The 20,225-nt window shown below is 35.1% G+C and overlaps 2 protein-coding genes across 3 annotated transcripts; one reads left to right on the forward strand and one right to left on the reverse strand.

Annotated features, from left to right (window-relative positions):
• Window positions 1-731: 731 nt before the first annotated feature.
• LOC137943248 (protein RETARDED ROOT GROWTH-LIKE-like) lies at window positions 732-13,199 on the reverse strand. Of its 2 annotated transcripts, none has more exons than XM_068788943.1 (7): window positions 12,446-13,199; window positions 12,229-12,340; window positions 8,921-9,086; window positions 8,175-8,323; window positions 7,931-8,082; window positions 3,013-3,127; window positions 732-975 (listed from the first exon to the last, which is right to left on the reverse strand). In XM_068788943.1, the coding sequence occupies exons 1-7, from the start codon at window positions 12,841-12,843 to the stop codon at window positions 847-849; spliced, it is 1,221 nt and encodes a 406-aa protein (XP_068645044.1). In that variant the 5' UTR covers window positions 12,844-13,199; the 3' UTR covers window positions 732-846. The 2 variants fall into 2 exon arrangements, with proteins under 2 accessions (XP_068645044.1, XP_068645045.1); XM_068788944.1 differs by lacking the exon at window positions 732-975 and adding an exon at window positions 984-1,684.
• A 3,136-nt stretch (window positions 13,200-16,335) lies between these two features.
• LOC137965987 (RPM1-interacting protein 4-like) lies at window positions 16,336-19,003 on the forward strand. The gene is made up of 4 exons (XM_068812417.1): window positions 16,336-16,501; window positions 17,374-17,865; window positions 18,290-18,490; window positions 18,834-19,003. Exons 1-4 carry the CDS (start codon window positions 16,496-16,498, stop codon window positions 18,852-18,854), a joined length of 720 nt encoding a protein of 239 aa, XP_068668518.1. The 5' UTR covers window positions 16,336-16,495; the 3' UTR covers window positions 18,855-19,003.
• The last annotated feature ends 1,222 nt before the right edge of the window (window positions 19,004-20,225 follow it).

Genomic DNA, 20,225 nt, shown 5'->3' on the forward strand with positions numbered 1-20,225 from the left:
TAGTTAATTCCAATGAAAATGAGATTTATATTCTTAATTGATTTTATACACTATCCAGTTTATCTTCGACTGTTTCATTGCTTTGGTGAAATCTGAGGCATACTTGTTCCAAAAATTTTAGTGCTGTGGTGAAAGACTGGACTTTCTGTAAAACAACTGTAGTAGCTTGTGTTTTGTATTCCGCACTCTTATAAAACTCGATTAAGAGCAGATATACTTGAATCGAGCTCGATTAAACTTGTCCTCTATTCAGGTCGTAGAAGAGTTAAAATCCGGCTGACCTGACCAAATTTGCTAGTTAAACTGATGAATCGAATGATTTAGAAGAGGGGAAGAGGTGGCGACTCCCTTACCTTCAATAAAAAAAAATTAATTTACAAAACGCGCTGGGCGCGGTACACTTTGTATCAGCTAACATGGGAGGGAACCCTACCCCTCTGCATCAACCTTTACAGTGTTTTAGCTTCAAAGATGCATATCATAGCTAACGAGAGAAACTTTAAAGAAAGGCTTTCTCAAGATACCCTCTAGAGAGGGGCATCTTTAATGGATCCATCGAGTCAAATTAAATCTTAGCAATCTCTATTAGAAATGACAAATCTGAAATACCTAATCGAACAATCATGCTTAAGAACAAGCCACAAGAATAGAAAACATAGCTAAAAAAAGAGTAAAACCTAAAAGAGCAAAAAAAAAAAAAGAATATTAGCAAGATATCTAACCCTCTTTTTGCATGGAATTAATAAATGAAATTTAAGAAAAAGTAGCAAGATATCTGAAAGCTAAAATTATAATTTACAAAAAGATCTCACCTCTGAATATCAACACTTTGATCGCAACTATATGTTAAAAGTGACTGGACAATTCTGTAAAAAAATAGATGAGAACCTCTATGCTAATCAGTAGAATGATAATTGATTCCAGAAAGTCTGATCTTCTGTTTTGGAGAATCTCTTGGAGAACCTCGATGTTATACTGTAAAAGAAAAATGAAGAAGATGTCAATCACAAAAACTTATTTTGGGAATAGTTTAAATCAAACAAAAGATAGTTCCTGTCAACAAACTTTAGGTGAATTGGCGTCTAAATGAGTTCCTGGAAATAAAGCCAAATAGGGCCGAATGAGCCACGAGCCAGTCCAGGTAACATACTAGCTGGGCTGAAAACAAGTGCCACGTTTGTCCTCTGAATTGAAGGTTCATTCCGTGCTTATTGAGTAAAGTGAGAAGAGAACTACCAATCCATAATCATCGCCAAGAGGTTTCCATCTACTAATGCCAATGAAATGAGTGAAGCTAAAAAATGCATTTATCAGAAATAACACGCCTGGTTCATCCAACAGGTCAACTAACAGACAGCTTACTAAGAGTTAAATGACCATCAAACTTGACCTTGGGAAGGCATTCAATTGTGCCAATGGAGATTGTTTGACAACTCCCTTAGGGAAGAGATGGGCATTTTGGATGAGGCAATGCATCTCTTCATCTTCATTCTCAATGTTGATTAACAGGAAGGCCCATGGGTACTTCAAAGGATCCCGCAGTATACAACAGGGTGACACGCTCTTGGTCCTCCTTTTCAACTCCTCATTGTTCTACAAGACCGAAGAGGTGGGATGGATCAACCCAATTGCCACTGAAACTGGCATTAACATCCCCATATTTCAATTTGTTGATGACACCTGCCTGTGTCAAACCGACAATGAACAATTAAGAAGAATTAAAGCTCTGTTGGGGTGTTTGAGATCTTTCTGTGGCAGAAAATAAACTAGGCAAAAACCACCATATATGAGAGTAATGCTAACGGTGACATGCTGGTTGAATGGGTAGGAATCCTGGGCTGCAAGTCCTCTGGTCTCCCATCAACTTATCTGGGCTTGCAGCTCTGTCATGGTAGAAATGAGAAAGGACTCTGGAATCTAATCATCGAAAAGATCGAAAAAAGACTGACATTGTGGAAAGGAGGGCTCCTTTCCAAAGCTAGCAGATTGACCCTACTAAACTCAGTCATAGCAGGAATTCTGTCATATTTCTCTCTTTCATTCACCGCCCTGCAAATGTTGCCTCCAAATTGGAAAAAAATTCAAAAGCACTTCCTTTGGAGGAGTTCAGAGGAAGGTTTTAGACTTTACTTAGTTAAGTCGAATGATGCTTGTAAGCTTACAAAAGGTGGTCTAGGGATGAAAATTCTCAAAGCAATGAACGAAGCACCAATGCTGAAGAAGATCTGGAAGTTTGTGATGGATAACAGAGCCATACAGAGAAAGATAATGATTAGTTGGCTGCTAAAAAATCCCTTTGTGGGTGTAGGCTAGAGTGCCTAGTTTATTGTAGTGAAAATCCCAAATGTCAGTGCATGCTAGATTACCTAGTTGGCAATTATGAAAATCCCGAGTGTGGGTCTAAACTAGAGAGCTTAGTGTATTATAACTTGTGTGAAGCTGCAGTCTGTAAATTGTTTTTGAAGTTGCACTTTGTTTTTGTGGCATAAGTACCTATGTAGGCAACAATGTAAATTCACCCTACTAGCTTTTGACATAACAAATTACAAACACCTTGGGAGTGACTGCCAAAGTTTAGGTTGTGAACAATTATAAATATTTGAGTGTCGATTGTATGATTATTGTTATCTTAAACAGTTTAAAATCAAATTGCAAATAAAAATCCTCAAGAAAGGTAAGATCACAAATAGCTAAATATAGCCAAAAGAAAAGTGATTAAAATTTAACAGCAAAATTAACAAACCTATGTACCCTCCACCCATCCTCCTCCTCTCTCTAGGTTTGTTCCGAATGAGGCCTAACACAAATATCCTCCTAAAAATGCATGTAAAGACTTTTTTTTTTGGCCTCCGACAACTTGGTTTTATTTATATGATTTTTCTATATGACATTCAATAATCTTAATGCTGATAAATATCCTGAACAGAAGTTCCGTCTGGAAGTCAATTCCTTGAAAAAGGATTCATGAAGCTTCAAATAGAGTACTAAATAAAATTGTTTTGAGAAGCAAACCTCCACAAACTTCAGCTTGTAGTCAAGGCTGTCAAATCTTATTTTGAGTTCATATTCATCCCGAAGGTACTCCCATATCAAAGCGTAGTTAGCATGTTTCCACACAATGTCTGGTCTGCAAAGCAAATAAGTAAGATATAAGTTCATATGTTTAGGAAACAGTTACATAATGATTCAAAATTAGTCCCTCGAATCCATGAGGTGCTTCCAACCTCCAGTTTCTTTTTTTTTAAATGCTGAGATTTTATTAGCCCATAGGCAAAGAAGAAGCTAAGAAAGGGAAACAATAAACAATGAGAAATTCAAATTTGGCCCCCTCCTTGGCTATAGTCCAATTCCTTGTTTCTATTGCTTTTAGAAAACGCAACCACAAATAGCATCATTTGTATTAACTATTTTTTTTATTTCTTTTTCAGCAATTTAGGACTCTGAAAAGAAGCAGTTAGACTCCTCAAGCTATGAGGAATCAGTAATTCAAAAGTAGGATTTGTGAAAAACAGCATTTTAACAACAAAATCATGAGATCATAGCAGAATTTAATAATCCAAAACAATCCATTTTTCCTATCCAAGCAGCAAAAGCTGATCACTCTTTAACACTACTAGCCAAAATAAAAATGTGTTGTTCTCTAAAAATTTTACTTCTCCCTTGTAATTGCTTTCTTCGAAATGAAAAATAAATCGCTTGGAGAACAAGAAGGGGATGAAGGATAAAAGAAAGGGTAAGAGACGGTTAATAATTTTTTTCCAAGTTGAATGGTATATACCAAGAAATCTCTGCTCCCTTATGAAAAATGCTAATCTTCAGCAAGTTCAAGTTTTTCTCAATTGACATAAATTGTCAGGCCAATGGTATCCTTTGAGCATCATATAAAGGAAATGTCAAGACAATGAACATATCACTTGTCAACTTAAGGCAATAAAAACACAGATACATATAATAATTGAGAATGTTTACCACTGAAGTGTGAACTGAAATCTCATCATAAAGTTTTCCTTATAAATCACTTTCCCTTCATGAAGAATCCAAAATATACACATCGGTACCAATCAAAAATATATATTTACACAAATATGTTGGTCAGCATTGTCAGAAGGTATCACATTACATGAAAACCCAGAAATATGTCTTAAACTGGGAGAAGAAGAAAGATTAAAGAGAGGAGAAGGAGAGAAGAAGTAGAAGAAAGAGAAAAAAAGAAGAAGAGGGAAGAAAGAGACTGTCAATTCTAGTCTCTTTAGGGTGTCTGGTAGACCCCTAATCTTCTTATTAGACAGCTTAAGTGAATCATAAAGTAAAGGATCATATTGACCTTAAGATACAAACCATTTACACCCATAAAACAATAATAAAAAATGATAAAAATTACATTATTGGACATCCCAACTTAAGATCTTGCTCACTGAAACATCAAGACAATAATATTCTAGTAAAATACTCCTGAACTCTGTCAGTCCCTTCAAGTTGGGGCATACATATCCAACCCTAGTTTGGAATAAAAATTGATGAATTGACGCTTTCCAAGGGGCCTTGGTGAAAACGACTTCAATCTTGTTAGTAGTCCTTTTTTTAGTAGTCCTTAATATGGAGCAGTCACTTTTCCACAACACTGCATCACGAATAAAATGATAATCTACTTCTAAATGTTTGATTCTCTCATGGAAAACTAGATTGTTAGTAATAAAGATATTTTTTTGGTTATCACAATTAAGTTCCATTGGACAACTCCCCCAAGACTAAATTCCTGAAACACAAATTTCACCACATAAGATCACTCATAGTATGTGCAATTGCTCGATATTCACCTTCAACACTTGGTTTGCCAACTACATTCTATTTTTTACTCTTCCAACTTACACGGTTACCTCCCACAAACACACAGTACACTGTCATAGATTTTTTATTTAACTTCGATTCCGCATAGTTAGCATCTAAAAAGTCCACAATATTTAAGTGTCACATGTGGTTCAAAACGCAACCCTTTACTAGGAGCCTATTTCAAGTATCTCAGAATTCTCTGTGTTGCCTCAAGATGGACCTTCCTGGGAGTTTACATTGGGAGTTTATACAAAACAGACTCACAACTCCAACTGCAAATGATATGTTTGGTTTAGTAACAATAGCATAGATTAATTGACCAACCAATCATCAATGCATAATTTTATCTCTAAGTGGACTATTATCATCATGCAAGCTCAAGGTCATCTCCATAGGTGTGTCTACAGGTTTTGTACCTAGTAATCCATGTTCCCTTAGCTTATACTTCCTCTGAGATCGAATCATACCCTCTTGCTTTTGTCCAATTTTATTCTCAAAAAGCATTTATGTATACCAAGGTCCTTTGACCATAATATCATCTCCAGTGAGCACAATATCATCTATGTACACCACTAGCACAACAACACCAAACTGCCTACACAAGATAAATAAGGAGTGGTCACAATAACTCCTGATGAACCCAAATGATATCACCACATCATTGAATTTCTCAAACCAAGCTAATGGACTCTGCTTCAAACCATATATAGCTTTTTGGAGCTTGCACACCTTATTTGTCTCCCCCCGGAGCACCATAGCCTAGAGATTGCTCCATCTACAATTCCTCTTGCAAGTCTCCATAAAAATACATTTTTAATATCGAATTGGCACAGGGACCAGCCCTTGTTCACTACTACCAAACCAATATCCAAACAGTACTAAGTTGAGCTATAGAGGAAAAAGTGTCAAACACATCTATACCATAGTTTGGGTGTATCCCTTAGCGAACAACCCTTGCTTTGTGTTGTTCTACGGTGCCATCAGCATTACACTTAACTTTTTAAACCTATCAAAAACTGACCACAACAGCCCCAGGATGCAGATCAACCAAGATCCACGTTTTTCTAGCAAACAAGGCACTGATTTCCCCATCCAATGCCTTTTTCCACTCCGAAGAAGTTAAGTCATCTTGCAATCTAGTGGGAATCGAAATACTCAACAAAGACAAGGGAAATGATGATCTAAATGTAAAGGAAAAAGAATCAAAGGACACATAACAAAAATAGGATGTTGGGTACAAGATTGTGTACCTTCCCGAAGGGAAATAGGAAGATCAAGGTCATTAACAACTACAGTTGCAGGCTTGGAGGTTGATGGTGGGGGGTTGAAGGGGTGGGATCCGTTGACACCAATCTTTCATCCTTAACTGGTGATGTTTACATACACACACGTTTATGCTGATACACCTGTCGTGGCTTTGGATTTCATGGTGCAGAGCCATTGGTTGGGATATTTATGACAGATATAGACCAAGAGAAGACAGCTCAAAAGAATAATCCCTTGAAAGGTGTAACAACTTCCCCAGCATTAGCCATTAATACCCTTCTAAGAATTACAATCCAGAATTATCGATAGTAACAAAAGTCACCAATTCCAGCAAATCAAACCCCACTTTATCCCTGCTAGCACCACAGTTGCACAGCCTCTTGTGGGCCCCACATCAGCACACACCTATGGTTCAATTACCTCATCACATACACAAGAACACCAATCTTCACTAATCAATGCAGCCAAGATAACTTTCAACTCACAAACATGCTGACGCAGGCACAATACTAGTGACCCAAGCAAAAAACAGCAACACTTTGAGAGGTGCACAGGTATAGGTCCAAGAGAAGACTTAAACAACCCTCTTGGGGCAGAGAAACACATAAAGCTATCTAATTTGCAGCACATGCCATCACCTTGAAAGTTCTAGCACACAAAGAGAGGAAAATATCCTACCTTTAGGTCAATCAGCAAAAAAAGGTTGAAACTTTCCTTTGAGAAAACTCGTAAAACTTGAGAAGGAAAGATGATGCTCTAATAAAACTTATCCCAAAAATGACTAGCCACTTAGGAGACCTACTATTTAACCTTATAACCGAATAAATTTTATTAACACTTTTCAATATAGGACTTTTTCCCACTCAACACTCCTCACATCCGGGCTTACACATAACAGACCTCATACGTGGGTACAAACTCCGGATAAAGCACACACCACCCATGTAACTTCGATCTCACCTCATGGAGCCTACAACATACAAATAACTGAGTGAAAATTGAGCCTCAGCCCACACACAACCTACTCTGATACACCAATATTGTGTTGAGCCCGATTCTATCTGAAAATGATTAGTCACTTAGAAAGCCTATTGCTCAACCTTATAACTCATTAACTTCTTTTAACAATTTTCAATATGGGACTTTTTCCCACTCAATATATGCTAACTGGCCAAATTTCAATCAAATACAAGAATGTTATTATTTCTTATTATTTAGATATATCATTTCAATATGTTCAATATTCTTTCAATGGATACATCTTTTTTTAACTTATACCTTCTTTATGATTTGGCTTCAAACTTTTCCTTAAAAAAAATATTTAATACTAAGAAAATGACTTCATATTTAGTTTTGCTTATAGAGTCAAGACACTTGTAAACCCATAATGAATTGTTCCATTAAATAACTAATTTGAATGTTACTTTGGATATCAACCAAGATACGGACATGTTTCAAACTTCAATAACCAAATTAAATAAGACATCCAATACAAACAAATCAATAATTAGTCCTAAAGAGACCAAATTAGCCATCATATTTCATTGGTTGTCATGTCAGTATCATGGAGAGAGGAAGACCTTTGTATCTCCAACTGAACAATCTTAAATTTATTTGCATGTAATAGATCTTTTAAAAGATACATCAATCAATAGACCATAAACTATAGGAATGAAAAGGCTAATGGCAGATAATAAAAGTTTTTTTTTATTTATGATTCCCTTACCCTAGTGACACTCAAACCTGATCTATACTAAAGACCCTCCTGTAAGGCCATTGAGCCAAATGCTCAGTCCACAAGATACTTGATAAGATTGATCAAAAAGTAAATTACCTTTCAAAAAGCCCAAGTTTAAGAATTACATCAGCAAGATGGGAATTTGCCTTCCCTAGTAGTTGGAATAGTTTTTTCCTTTTCATGGTAAAGGTTCCGGTATTCGCCAAGCCACGATTTATGTCTGTAAATTCTGTGATCATTCCATCAACCTGAGAGAAATAAATCAGCAGAATGACAGGAATATTCTGCAAGTGCTTTATTAACAAAAACAGGACAAATTTCAAAGATATCTAATACATACTTGACCAAAGTAGAAATCTAAAGCAATGCTTTGGCCAAGAACACTTCCAATGGTACGTATCCCATCTATGTTCAAATTCCTCAGGATTATGTAGTCTAGACCTCCTTGCATCCATGAATCTAGTGATGGTTTCTCTACCACAGCATAATCTGAATTACAGTAAATGACTACACATTTAGATTTATTTCCCTTGAATAGTCAATTAGGCAGTTAAGCATTAAAATTGATTGTGTAAATTTATCCACAAAGAAAGAGATCATAGAAACATATAAATCCACTCCGGAGTAGAGGTGGATATGGGTCCAGTTTCCTGAAACCCGATCCCAAAACCCAAAAAACATGAAACATCAAACCCGACGCCGACCTGATCACCGTCCCTACAACCCCATCAACGCCCCATCCATGTAAACCTGACTTGTCCCTACCTCGTCCCGTAAACCCGACCCATCCCTACCCTGTTTTATATCCCCGTCTCATCCCGGGTCGGTTTAGGGGAAAATCGTCCCCAACCTGAAACCCAACAGGTCCCCCCCCCAATCCGCAGGGTTAAACCCGAACCTGGGGTTTTTGGGTTGGCCCAGGTCAGGCTCCCTGTAAAACCCAACTCGATGCCCATCCCTACTCCAGAGTTACATGTAATATAGAAGGTAAAATTCATGAAGAATTACCCGTATGTATTTCATCTACACAAATACCAGAATATAAATTCAAACAAAAGGATCTTCTTTTCTGAAGTAATTACATACCATCCTTTCTCATTTCCGGAAGCAAACCTGAAGCATGCTTCTCCACAATCTTCAAATAATCCTCAACCTCATGGTCCGAAACATTGAATAATACCATAGATCCATATTGGAAAACTACCATATGGCAGCAGTTTTTCTCACTTCCTAAGTTCGCCTCCTCCGACCCCTAAAATTGAAAACATTCATAAAACAACTTTAAAGCCACCAACCTCGTTTTAGAATCACTTAGAACAAGTAGACCCATGGTATAATAGTGATACATTTTAGAAATGTAATTGTCCCTGTCTTTTTTTTAGAACCAAAAACTTAACTCTTTTCTATAAAGAAAATTGTGAGAATACTGTATACAGTGTTTCCATTATAGTTTTCTTATTTCTAGCTTGTAAAAGCAGAAGTGCAATTTGATTCTAATATAATTTTTAAAAACATAAGAAAGAAGGGTGTGCTCCTCCTCATACAACTCTAATTGGTCCGTTGGCTCTATTCCTTTTCTTTTTTATAGCTTCTTATTCATTTTCATAAACTCTCATCTCCAAATCCTAATTGGGCAAGCACCATAGAGTTTCTTTCCCTACCAAGAACACTCTTAATAGCTCATATTTGTTCAGCTTATTCATTCCTATGTAGTTCCCAAGTAGGAGTTTATAAAAATTCTCCTTCCTTTATAGATTATTATAGTCACGTTACATCAGTTTATTTGCTCAAAGCTAGAACTGAAGTAGTCAACATGTTTATCAGTTATTTTTATGAAATAAAAAATCAATTTGGATCCACCATTGCTATTGTGCAGTATAACAATGCTCAGGATAAATGAACAACTAATTTTACATTTTTTGTGCCTCTAGTGGGATTATACACCAGACACCTTGTGCTAATACTGCTTAACAGAATAGAGTAGCAGAGCGCAAAAACTTTCACATTCTTGACACAACACGAGCATTGCTATTTCACGTGCATCTTCCTCATCATTTTTGGGGTGAGGTTGAGCCAGCAGACTAACATTTATTAATCAAATAACCTCTTCTGTCACTGCTGGTTGTATGCCATTTCATGTGTTAAATCTATCTGCTGAGTTGCTTCCTTCATCCCTGAAAGTGTTTGGTTATGCTGCATTTGTTCGTAATTTCAGTTTGAATCAGAAAAAAAATTACCCACATTCTATCAAGTTTGTTTTGCTAGGATATTCTCGTGCTCAGCAAAGTTATAAATGCTTTGATCTGTTTAGTGGTAGGCAGCTTGTTTCGGTCAATATGACTTTCTTTGAGCAGGTTCCTTATTATGGAGCACCTCTCCAGAAGACCTAGCTACCCTCTCCCATGCATTGCCTATGGTAGACCTGGATGAAATACCATCCTCTCTTGCCACATCTACTACACCTGGAGGTTATGATTCATTCATTTTCTCTTACCTCAATCTTCCTATTGCACTTCAGAAAGGGGCAAGACAGTGTACTCGATATTCCTAATTTTGTTTCTTTTAACAAGTTTTCCACTCATTAAGAGGTTTTTGTATCCACTTACTTCTATGTTTATTAACAAGATTTGTATCTGAGCAACACCTCAAGTGTAAAGCAGCCATGGAAGAGAAAATGTCAGGCCTACTTCTGAGGGGTTTGTAGACACAGTGTTTCCCACCTAATGGAGCGGTTGTGGTTGGCTCTAGGTTGGTGTATACGATCAAGCATAACACTGACGAAACAATTAATAGATATAAAGTTCGTCTGGTTGCCAAAGGTCACATAAAAGACATAAGGAGTTGATTATGATGAGACATCCTCTCCTATGGATCAATTAAATTTTGTTCAGATCATAATCTTGGTAGTTGTCAATAAGGGAAGGGTATTACAGCAACTTTTTTTTCAAATGTTTTTCTATAGGTGACTTGACCAAGGAGGCTTATATGGAGCAACCACTTGGCTTTGATATTTCGGATTTTTTTGGGGGGGGAGGTGATTTATAGTCTTAAAAAGGCTCTCGAATCTGATTTGATAAGTTTAACTGAGTAGTGTGATCAGTCCATTTTATTGTCATAAGTTCCTTTGTGTGTTATCTTTATTGTAAAAGTTGATGATATAGACATTTCTAGTGATGATAAACAAGGTATTGCAAAAATCAAGAGACGTCTATGGCAGCACTTTCAAACAAAGGACTTTGGACCGTTGAGATATTTTTTGGCATGCACATAGAAGTGGCTCAAAGAAGATCAGGTATTATTTCTTCTCAAAGGAAATGTATTACTGACTTGTTCATAGGTGCCAAACCGATTGATGTAGCATTGTAAGAGAATGTTAATATATTTGATGAGTCTAGTCCAGTGATAAAAGACAATACTCAATTTATGCAGCTGGTTGAGAAATTAATATAAGCTACAATCATCAGATAAATTACTTTTGTTGTGGGTCTGGTAAGCAGGTTTATGAAAAATCCATGCAATATTCATCTTGAAGCTGTCCATTGTATCCAAAAGTATTTGAAGGGTACACCTCGCAAGGGTTTTTTCTAGAAACATTATGGCCAGCTTGAGGTTAAAGGGTATTCCAATGCTAACTATGTTGGATTCAAGATTAACCAAAAGTCTACTAGTGGATTTTGCACCTTCCTTGAAGGTAACTTGGTAACCTGACAGCATAAAAAACAAAATGTTGTAGCCAGATCCAATGCTGAAGCATAATACCAAGCTATGGTTCACACAGCATGTGAGTTAATTTGGATAAGGTTTCTTTCTTTTGACTTTGAGCTAGAAACTCCTCTACCAATGACTCTGGCCTATGACAAACAAGCATTCATCTTCATTGCCAACAATTCAGTGTTCCAATAGCGTACCAAGCATATAGAAATTGATTTGTGAAGCAGTCTTGAGAGGCAAAAGTGTGACTTGTTTGTCAGGTCTAATGATTAACTGGCAAATTTATTTACAAAGGCCTTGCCTATGCATTGCTTCACTCAGTTGTGTGGCAAGCTGGTATTTATGGTGCCTACACTCCAGCCTGAGGAGGAGTATGAGAAAGTAATTACATGTATTTTGCATAAAATGCTTAGTTTTCCATTCTAGTTTTTCTTATAACCAGCTTGTAAGCCCAAAGGGCAGAAATCTAATTTGACTCTAATAGCTTTTTCAGTCAAAGAAGGAAGGAAGGTGTGCTCCTCCTCATGCCACACTAATTAGGCATGCTAACTCTCTTCCTTTCACTCTTTGTGCTTCTTCTTCTTCTTTATCAGAACCTAAACCTCCTTGATCCTGCTTTGTTTTGAACTCTACATTGAAACTCACAAAAATAGATAAAGAAGAACAAGGGGAAAAGCTCTTACTTGAGAACCTCCTCTGATATTACTAAATCTAAGGAGAATGGAATTGGAAGCACGAGAATTTGGTGGAATGACATTATCCGCGTTCTCATTCTGCAGGCTTCTCAAATCAATACTGCAAGCAGCGTAGCTCATGTACAAGTCACAACCCTATAAAAGAACAACAACTAGCAAGGACTAAATTCAAAAAATATATGTATTAATAGTGGAAAACACTAACCTGGTGGAGAGAAAATATGCCTTGACTGGAATGAAAATACTCTGCTTCTCGTGGTTTTGGTTATTTTCGCTCGTTTTGGGGGATAAAATAGGCTCTTCCCGATCAAACGAGATAGATGACAGAGATTGAAAAATAACTCTTGAATAAGAATTAGTACTTTTTGACATGCAAAAAGGGCGAGGAGTATAAACAGGGTACCTTCGTAAGAGAGAAGAGCGGCATGGAGATACTAAGGTTTTGAAAGTCCGTGGACAGAGCCTACTAGAAGGGTTTACGAGGAAGAGAAGCCTTAGAGAGGGTGAGAACATGGATTTCAATTGTATCCCCCACATTTTCGAACTAGTTCCACACTCAGGTTTCAATAAATATGCCTTCAATACAACGAAGACTTTTAGCATCCGGGGCCAGCTTCGCTATAACATCGTAATTAGGAAGGAACCTGTAACTCAAAAAAACTCAATATAGAAGTGAAGTATTAACGTAAAAAAATAACCAAAAGACCAAAATTAAAAACACTAACGGAAATGAACCAAAATTTCCTATGATGGCCGACGCGAAATTAAAGGAGGAACTCAAAGTATAATGGCGTCAAATTTAAACCGTAAGTGATACTAAGAGAGAGAAAGAAGCATAAAATAACATGACGACAGACACCGAAGAGGCCAGAGGAAGTAGGCTTAGACTGGTGGCAAACAGGAAGAACGAATTAACATGTAGAGGAAGAGCCAAAGGAGACCGATCGCACAGAGCAAAATGAGAGAAAATATAGGTTTTCACGTAACTGCGCAAGAGAAAAAAGAAGGCTTAAAATTGGTCGCAGTAACCATGAGGCGCCATCGTTTTAACACTCGGGATCGGGACCCCGATTCCGAATCTCGGCCGAGTCTGGGTGCCCGTCCCCTGTGTCCTTGGGGACTCAGGCTTCTAAGGGAGACTCCAGCCACGATAAATATTTATATTTTTTTATATATAATATATAGAATTATTTAAATAGATAAATGAATTTTCGGGCATAAACTTAGGCCTCTGGTTGAAAATTTTTATCCCTTGAAAAGCTATAAATATTTTTCTTATGATACACATTTCTAATAAACCTTCGGATAAAATCAAAATTATATGGAAAATTTTAAATTTTTAAAGGAAAATTAAGACCCCGTTAATGTATTTTTACAAGAAATAATAAAAAATATTTTTAGTAAAAATACATTTTCAGGGACCATTTTATAAATAGACTTGTTAGTGACTTTTTTTTCAAAAAAATGAATATAAATTAATAATCGATTTCATACATTACCACACTTATCTAATAAATTTCCGATAAAATAAAATATCGAATACAAAATTACCATGAAAATTTGTCTTATGTTAATAAATATAATGATTATATAATATTAATAAATCAATTTTTAAATAATTATTATACAAGATTAATAAAGTTACTATTTAATAAATATCTAGCTTTCAATTTAATAAATATATAAATATTTATTAAATATTTTATATCCTACTTTAATATCAATATTTGTATAATATAAAATAATATTTTATTCATTTTTATTTAAAATTTTGTCCTAAATAATATTCTTAACATTTAAATCATATTATAGTTTTAAAATTTTATTCAATTAATATAAAATTATTAACTTGATTATTCTAACATAAAAAACATAAATATATTTGTTTTGTGAATTTTAAATATAAGAAACTCTAAAAACACTAAATCTAATTAGAGTAATTTGTGGTGTTTTTTAAACAATTTTGATATTTAAGAAGAAAAAACTCTTATTCATCTTATTTTAGCTTTAACTAGATAGTTACTCAAATTGGGATTGTGGGTAGGTTCAATATGTATGTGACCAAACATTAGGTCTCATTTTCATGCGATTGATGAAAGAACAAAAAAATGTGACAATCTTGCCTAATTGAAGATCACAAGCAACAAAGCACAAGACAATTTAGAAATCCATTGAAAATAATATTTATAATTATTTTTATTTTATTTTATATACTTTCTTGTGATCTTCAACTGCGAGGGAAGATGAAGCATTAATAATGTACGATATTATTAAATTTTGTATATCTTTTCCCCTGAAAATCTAAGACGTATTAATTTATTTGTAAAACATCTCAATCAGGATCATTTTGTCTGGATCTTTGAATACACTAAATAATTTTGATTTTTATGTATTTTTCCTGAAAAATGATGAGTAGACTAAGACTAAGCAATTATATTTTTTAAAATAAAGATAAAAAAAGCTCTTATTTTTGCATTGAGTGGTCCAATTTTTGTCATGAAACCTCTTTAAGTTTTGTTCAAATTTTAATAGAGATTAAATTGTCTTGATAATTTTAATTCAAGTAAATTTTATTATTTTTACTCATATACCATTAATTAACCCAAAATTAACAGAGATGATTAAAATTATGTTGATAATATGAGTATAATCAAAACTACTTGTTTTACCTATATATCATTTATTAAATAGACCAAGTTAGTGTAAAATATATTTTTACCTGATTATTTGATTTTTTATTTATTACGTGATATTATTCTTAATATATATATATATATATATATATATATATATATATATATTTATATAAATTGACATCTTTAGTGATTACAAGGGTTTTAATATCTTCATTTGGTTAAAATTTTGATTAGCTTGCTATTAAACCCATTTATCCCTTTTTAATATCATACCGTTTTATTTATATATAATTTATTCGATATGTGATAATTTGGTATATATGTTGAACAAGTTATTTCATATTTATTTACCTATTTAAGTGTATCTGGTAAATAAATAAAATAATATATATATTTTTTAATTATTTAAAAATTTTACAAGCTTAAAATTATATATAAGGTTATAATAAAAATAAAAAATAAAATATTTATAATTTATCAAAATCTATTACATAAAATAAATTTATTTTAATATATAATCGGGTAATTAGTTAATCAGATATGGAATAATGCGTATTTAGTTTTATTTTATTTAATAAATTAATAATAAATTAATATTACTTAATTGGATAAATTTGTTATATTTTCATGCCATTTAATAAACGATAAAGGTACCACCCTTGTACACATAATCATTGACTTGCCGGCCGGACCGGGTGTGGGACGAAGGCGGCTGGTTCAAATAAAGAAGGAGCTTTGACCGGGTTGGAAGGCCAACGACCTCCCCAGTACACGACAGTAGCCGTGCACCAGAGCATGTCCTTCCACGTCATTAACGCTTCCTTGTTGAATTGTCTTAAAAGACATCACTTCGTACCGTAAAAACTGACCACAAATTCAACCATTATGTCTCAACCCTGAACCCCTTTTATTAAAGATATTTTATTTTGTAAATTTTTAGGAAATAGAAAATAATCTTTTTTAATTTATTTTTCTTATCATATCAGGTTGGCTAAAATCAATTATAAGGCAGACGAATACATATTACATATTGTCACATAATAGTTCACTATCATGTATCAATGGTAAGAACAAAAATAGGAATCTAAAGTTAAAATGAGTGGCAATCATGTTTATCCTAAACAAACTTAAGAAATAAAAATGATGTAAATATTCTCTATCGGTCATGGTCACACTGTGACTTAGTTCATGCAACTTGATTAATGGGCTTCAAAAGAAAATATCAATTTGTGTATGATGTAATTTTTTTTGTTATGAATTAATTGAGAAAAGAATGTAATAAAAGATCTAAAAAAAAATTATGTTAAAATATACAAATTGTTGAATCCCATGGTTGGTTTTTAAGGTTGCTGGTCTGGTACATGTATGGAACCTTCTGGCATTGAAATCAGTCAAGTGCAGAAAGAGATACATAAGCAATCCCAAGCGACACTTTCGAGGTCCCAATCCCATACTCGGAAACATCTGAAATCATCTCTTTCTGTCATTCGATGCAAACGGAAAAGAAAACAAAAACAAGAAAGCTCTGTTATTCTCTCCTTCTTCTGCTTCTTCGTCTAGTTTGAAATCTTCTGTGCTTCTTCTTCATCGGTCGTGCCCGTGAACTAGCTCCTCTGATTATGGCTGTGAGTGTTCTCCTTGACATCTCATCTTTTGTTCCATTTCTGCTGATGGGTAGTTATGATACATGTTTTTTTTTTTTTAAAGAATTTAGAGACATAAATGAATATGGTTGATGAATGCTTGCAGCCCAGTACCGGCTTTTGAATTTGATTATGGCGTCTTGTGTTATCTATTGTGATTTCATTGAGTGCCTGGAATGGACTTTTTCATTAACTTCTTATTGTCTGTTACATCTGCACACTCCTTTCCTGAATGTTTCGATCTTACTTCTGATGCTAGGAGCACAGGAACTCTTTTTGTTTCTGTGAAGGGTTACAACGGCATTTTTAGAGGAAGTTTTCTTTAGGAACTCCTTTACAGCCTTTTGTAGAGCCTTAAAAAAAGGTCAAGTAGCCCCTGATTCCTGTGTGGAAGGACTTTAGAATGTTTTAAAAAATAGCAATCTGGTAGTATAAACATTTGAAGGTGTTGTAAATTTGAGGATCATGTCCATGATTTTTTTTTTATTGATGATAATTTTGTGTCTGTCTTGGAATTTAATTAGTTTGTTTGAAAGATAATAGTGTGTCATTGTTTGGTTGTGATCTGTAAATGTAGAGGAAAAACAGATGTTAAAATTTGTGGGTCAAAGAAAATTTCCTTGAATAATGTATCGATCTGACAAGATTTGAAAGTTACTCTCCACTCATTAATATTTGTTCTTGAAGATATTTTTTCTCTATTTTTGTATGGTACATGAATTTTTGGTATTTCTCCTATGAATAAGTGGATACGTGACGTTTGAGGTCAATGCTTTATCAAATACATTGTCAATTGGTTGAAGGATTTACAGAGTTTGCAGACAGAATTTTAATTGAGCATCGTGTTTTTGCAGCAACATTCCCATGTTCCAAAATTTGGCAATTGGGACGGAGAAAATGTTCCCTACACCATGTATTTTGAGAATGCCCAGAAGGAGAAAGGTGGAGGAAAGATGATAAACCCAAATGACCCAGAACAGAACCCAGAAGCCTTCAATATGGGATCATTCAATCACCGAAGTGTGAATAATCAGCACCATAAAAGAGGTCCCATTAGGGAAGAAGTGGGTGGGTACAGAGACCAGATGGAAGCACCCCAACACTATGATTCAATTAACCACAGAAAGAGTTTGGACCCTCAGAAAACTCGACGTGTTAGAAGCAGTAATTCAGATACTGGCAGCGATAGAAGCAATAGAAATTCTGACCATTCCCTCATGCAATCTCACCACCGACGCAGGCGGTCAGGTCAAGGGAGCAATTCAGCAGAAGGCAGCAGTAGCTTTATCCCCTCACCAGCAAAACCCACTAGATCAAAAACTGGTAGCACTCAAGCAGAAGAACAAGTAAGTATATATGCTAGTTTTCTAGTTATAACGTAATTCTGAGTAATGAAAACACATCATATTGGGTTTTTCATGGTTCGAATTTTATGTATTTCAAAGGAAAGCGGTTGAGACAACTTATTCAATTTTTTCTGATTCTAACTGTTTTGAAGTCCACTCTCTCATGTGGTGTCACTGATGGATCATGCACCATCGTGACGCATAATCTGTTCTAATTTTGCTAGAGTCACTATTACCAAAAGCTAAAGTTTGCTGTTCCTCTTTTAGAAATTTGTGCCGTTTTAAGATTTTAGTGATAAGTAATAGTTTTTATTTTAAAAAGGATTAAACATATCAAATGAATTCATTGGCATTAACAAGCCATGCTTTTTTTTTCTTCTTTTCCCTATACTTTAATTAATGATGTGTTTTGGGATCACGGCAGTCTCATAGGGTGGCATCCATACCCAAGTTTGGAGCTTGGGATGAAACTGATCCTAAATCAGGTGATGGTTTTACTATCATTTTTGACAAGGTGAAGGAACAGAAACAGATGGGGATCTCAAACACAGCAACAATTCCCCCCGGGCCAGTTCTTTACTCCCACACTCATGAAAACCATGGGAATTCTTCTCCAAAACGAAAGGTAATGATAGTATGTTAGTCTCAGACCTCTGCTTGAGCACTTAACTCATGGTGGTGGTAACAGATAGTATTTAGCATACATATGAGTAAGACTCCCTTTTCTCCTGTTTATTAATACATCTTCTTCTTCTTCTTCTTAAAAAAAAAAAAAAACTCATTTATCTCCTGGCACAAAATCAATTTTTTTTTATTCTAACCAATTGGGCTGTTTACTCATTTACTTGCATACATATTTCTGTTTATATATTCTTTTAACATTAGTTGAGATTGCAATACGATGATGATGATGCTGATGATTTTTCTAGTCTTAATGCATATTTCTGTTTAAATTGCTGGAGCTACAGACATGCTGCTGCTTTTTTTGAGATCAAAGAAATGACCAACATGGTTGCAGTTTTGTTCCAAGGACAAAAGGAGTTGAGTAACATCGCCGCTCAAATTGACGATGCCAGTTGAAAATTTTCAAATGGAATAAGCACAATGTGTTTATCTAAGAGTACAATTTCATGCTTTTTGTTTTAGTTTTTTGTTATAATGTATAGTATATATAAGAAAAGTTTGTGAGAGAGATTTTCTGTTTCTCATTAATGAAACAAAATCCATTATGTTCAAACAGTACCCTTTCTTTTGAAATCACTCCATTTGTTTGATGATCATTGTCAAGTCAAGAGCTGAAGTCAGATGCATCTGCTCTGTGACCAGTTAAACACCAGCAGTGCTTGTTTAACTGGTTCGCACTCAGAATCCGATTCTCAGGTGAAGCGGCATTACAACCGACTATTCAGCGAGGGGGTGTCGAGCAGTAATTGAGAGCTTGTTGATGGGAGTAATGAAGGAACTGCAGGCTTTGATGGTTTATTTTCCCTTTCAACTCCTGCATTGCGGCCTTCTAAAACTATGAACACTGAAATTATGCAGTGGGGTAGGAAAGTTAATGCAGTCTGGTACAGGTCAAGAGAGTTGCTCGCTTGGATTGTTTTTTGGCTCAAATGTCTTTAATAAGAAAAAAAATATCTTCTCAACATAAATGATGGGTATCTTCTCTCCCTCTGACTGGTATTTAGTTGATATGCTAAAGCTCCAGTAAACCTATGCAAGCTCTATGGACAGTTTTTTTTTACGAGTCTTAGTAACCATTTTCTCCTTTTGACGGTTTTCTTCTAGTCCAACTAGCCATTACGATTACGTTGATAACCAAGTTGGACCCCACAAGCATGTAACAAAATCAAATTATTAAGATCATTAACAGCAAAGTTATAATTCTTCGAAAAATCTTGAGAATTATCTTCGCAGATAGCAAAGAAAGTCTTTTAAGTGTTTGTAGCTGATGTGCTGACTGCTGAGGTTAGAGAATGTGGTTGAAACTTGATTAATGCCTAAACAAACCTCTCTACCTCATTAACTCTCCTTAAATGAAGCTTCTTTTCTAACTCCTGGATTAAACTCATTTTGCAGAAGTATGCAAAGGGATCAAAGCAGTCACCATTGGGCTTTATGATGCAGCTCTGGGTGGATGGAAAATGGGAGTTGAGATCATTTAATTTGACTCAAAAGTACACTATCTCCCAAGCCTTATATAAGCCCCTTGGGTTGTGTGTCTTTCTATCTTTTTCATTATTAGTTGGCAGCTGCATTGAAAGAGTTTTTTTTTTGGTTTTCTGTACAAGAGAGTTGTTTGAGAGCATGGACAAGAAGGTGGTGTGCACCATTTGGGTTATGTTCCTAGTGGTGGGGGC

This window comes from Aristolochia californica, unplaced genomic scaffold, assembly GCF_029961685.1.
Source record: "Aristolochia californica isolate CCGP_79_NKW_82.1479 unplaced genomic scaffold, dmAriCali1.0.hap1 SCAF_10, whole genome shotgun sequence".
Lineage (NCBI taxonomy): Eukaryota > Viridiplantae > Streptophyta > Magnoliopsida > Piperales > Aristolochiaceae > Aristolochia > Aristolochia californica.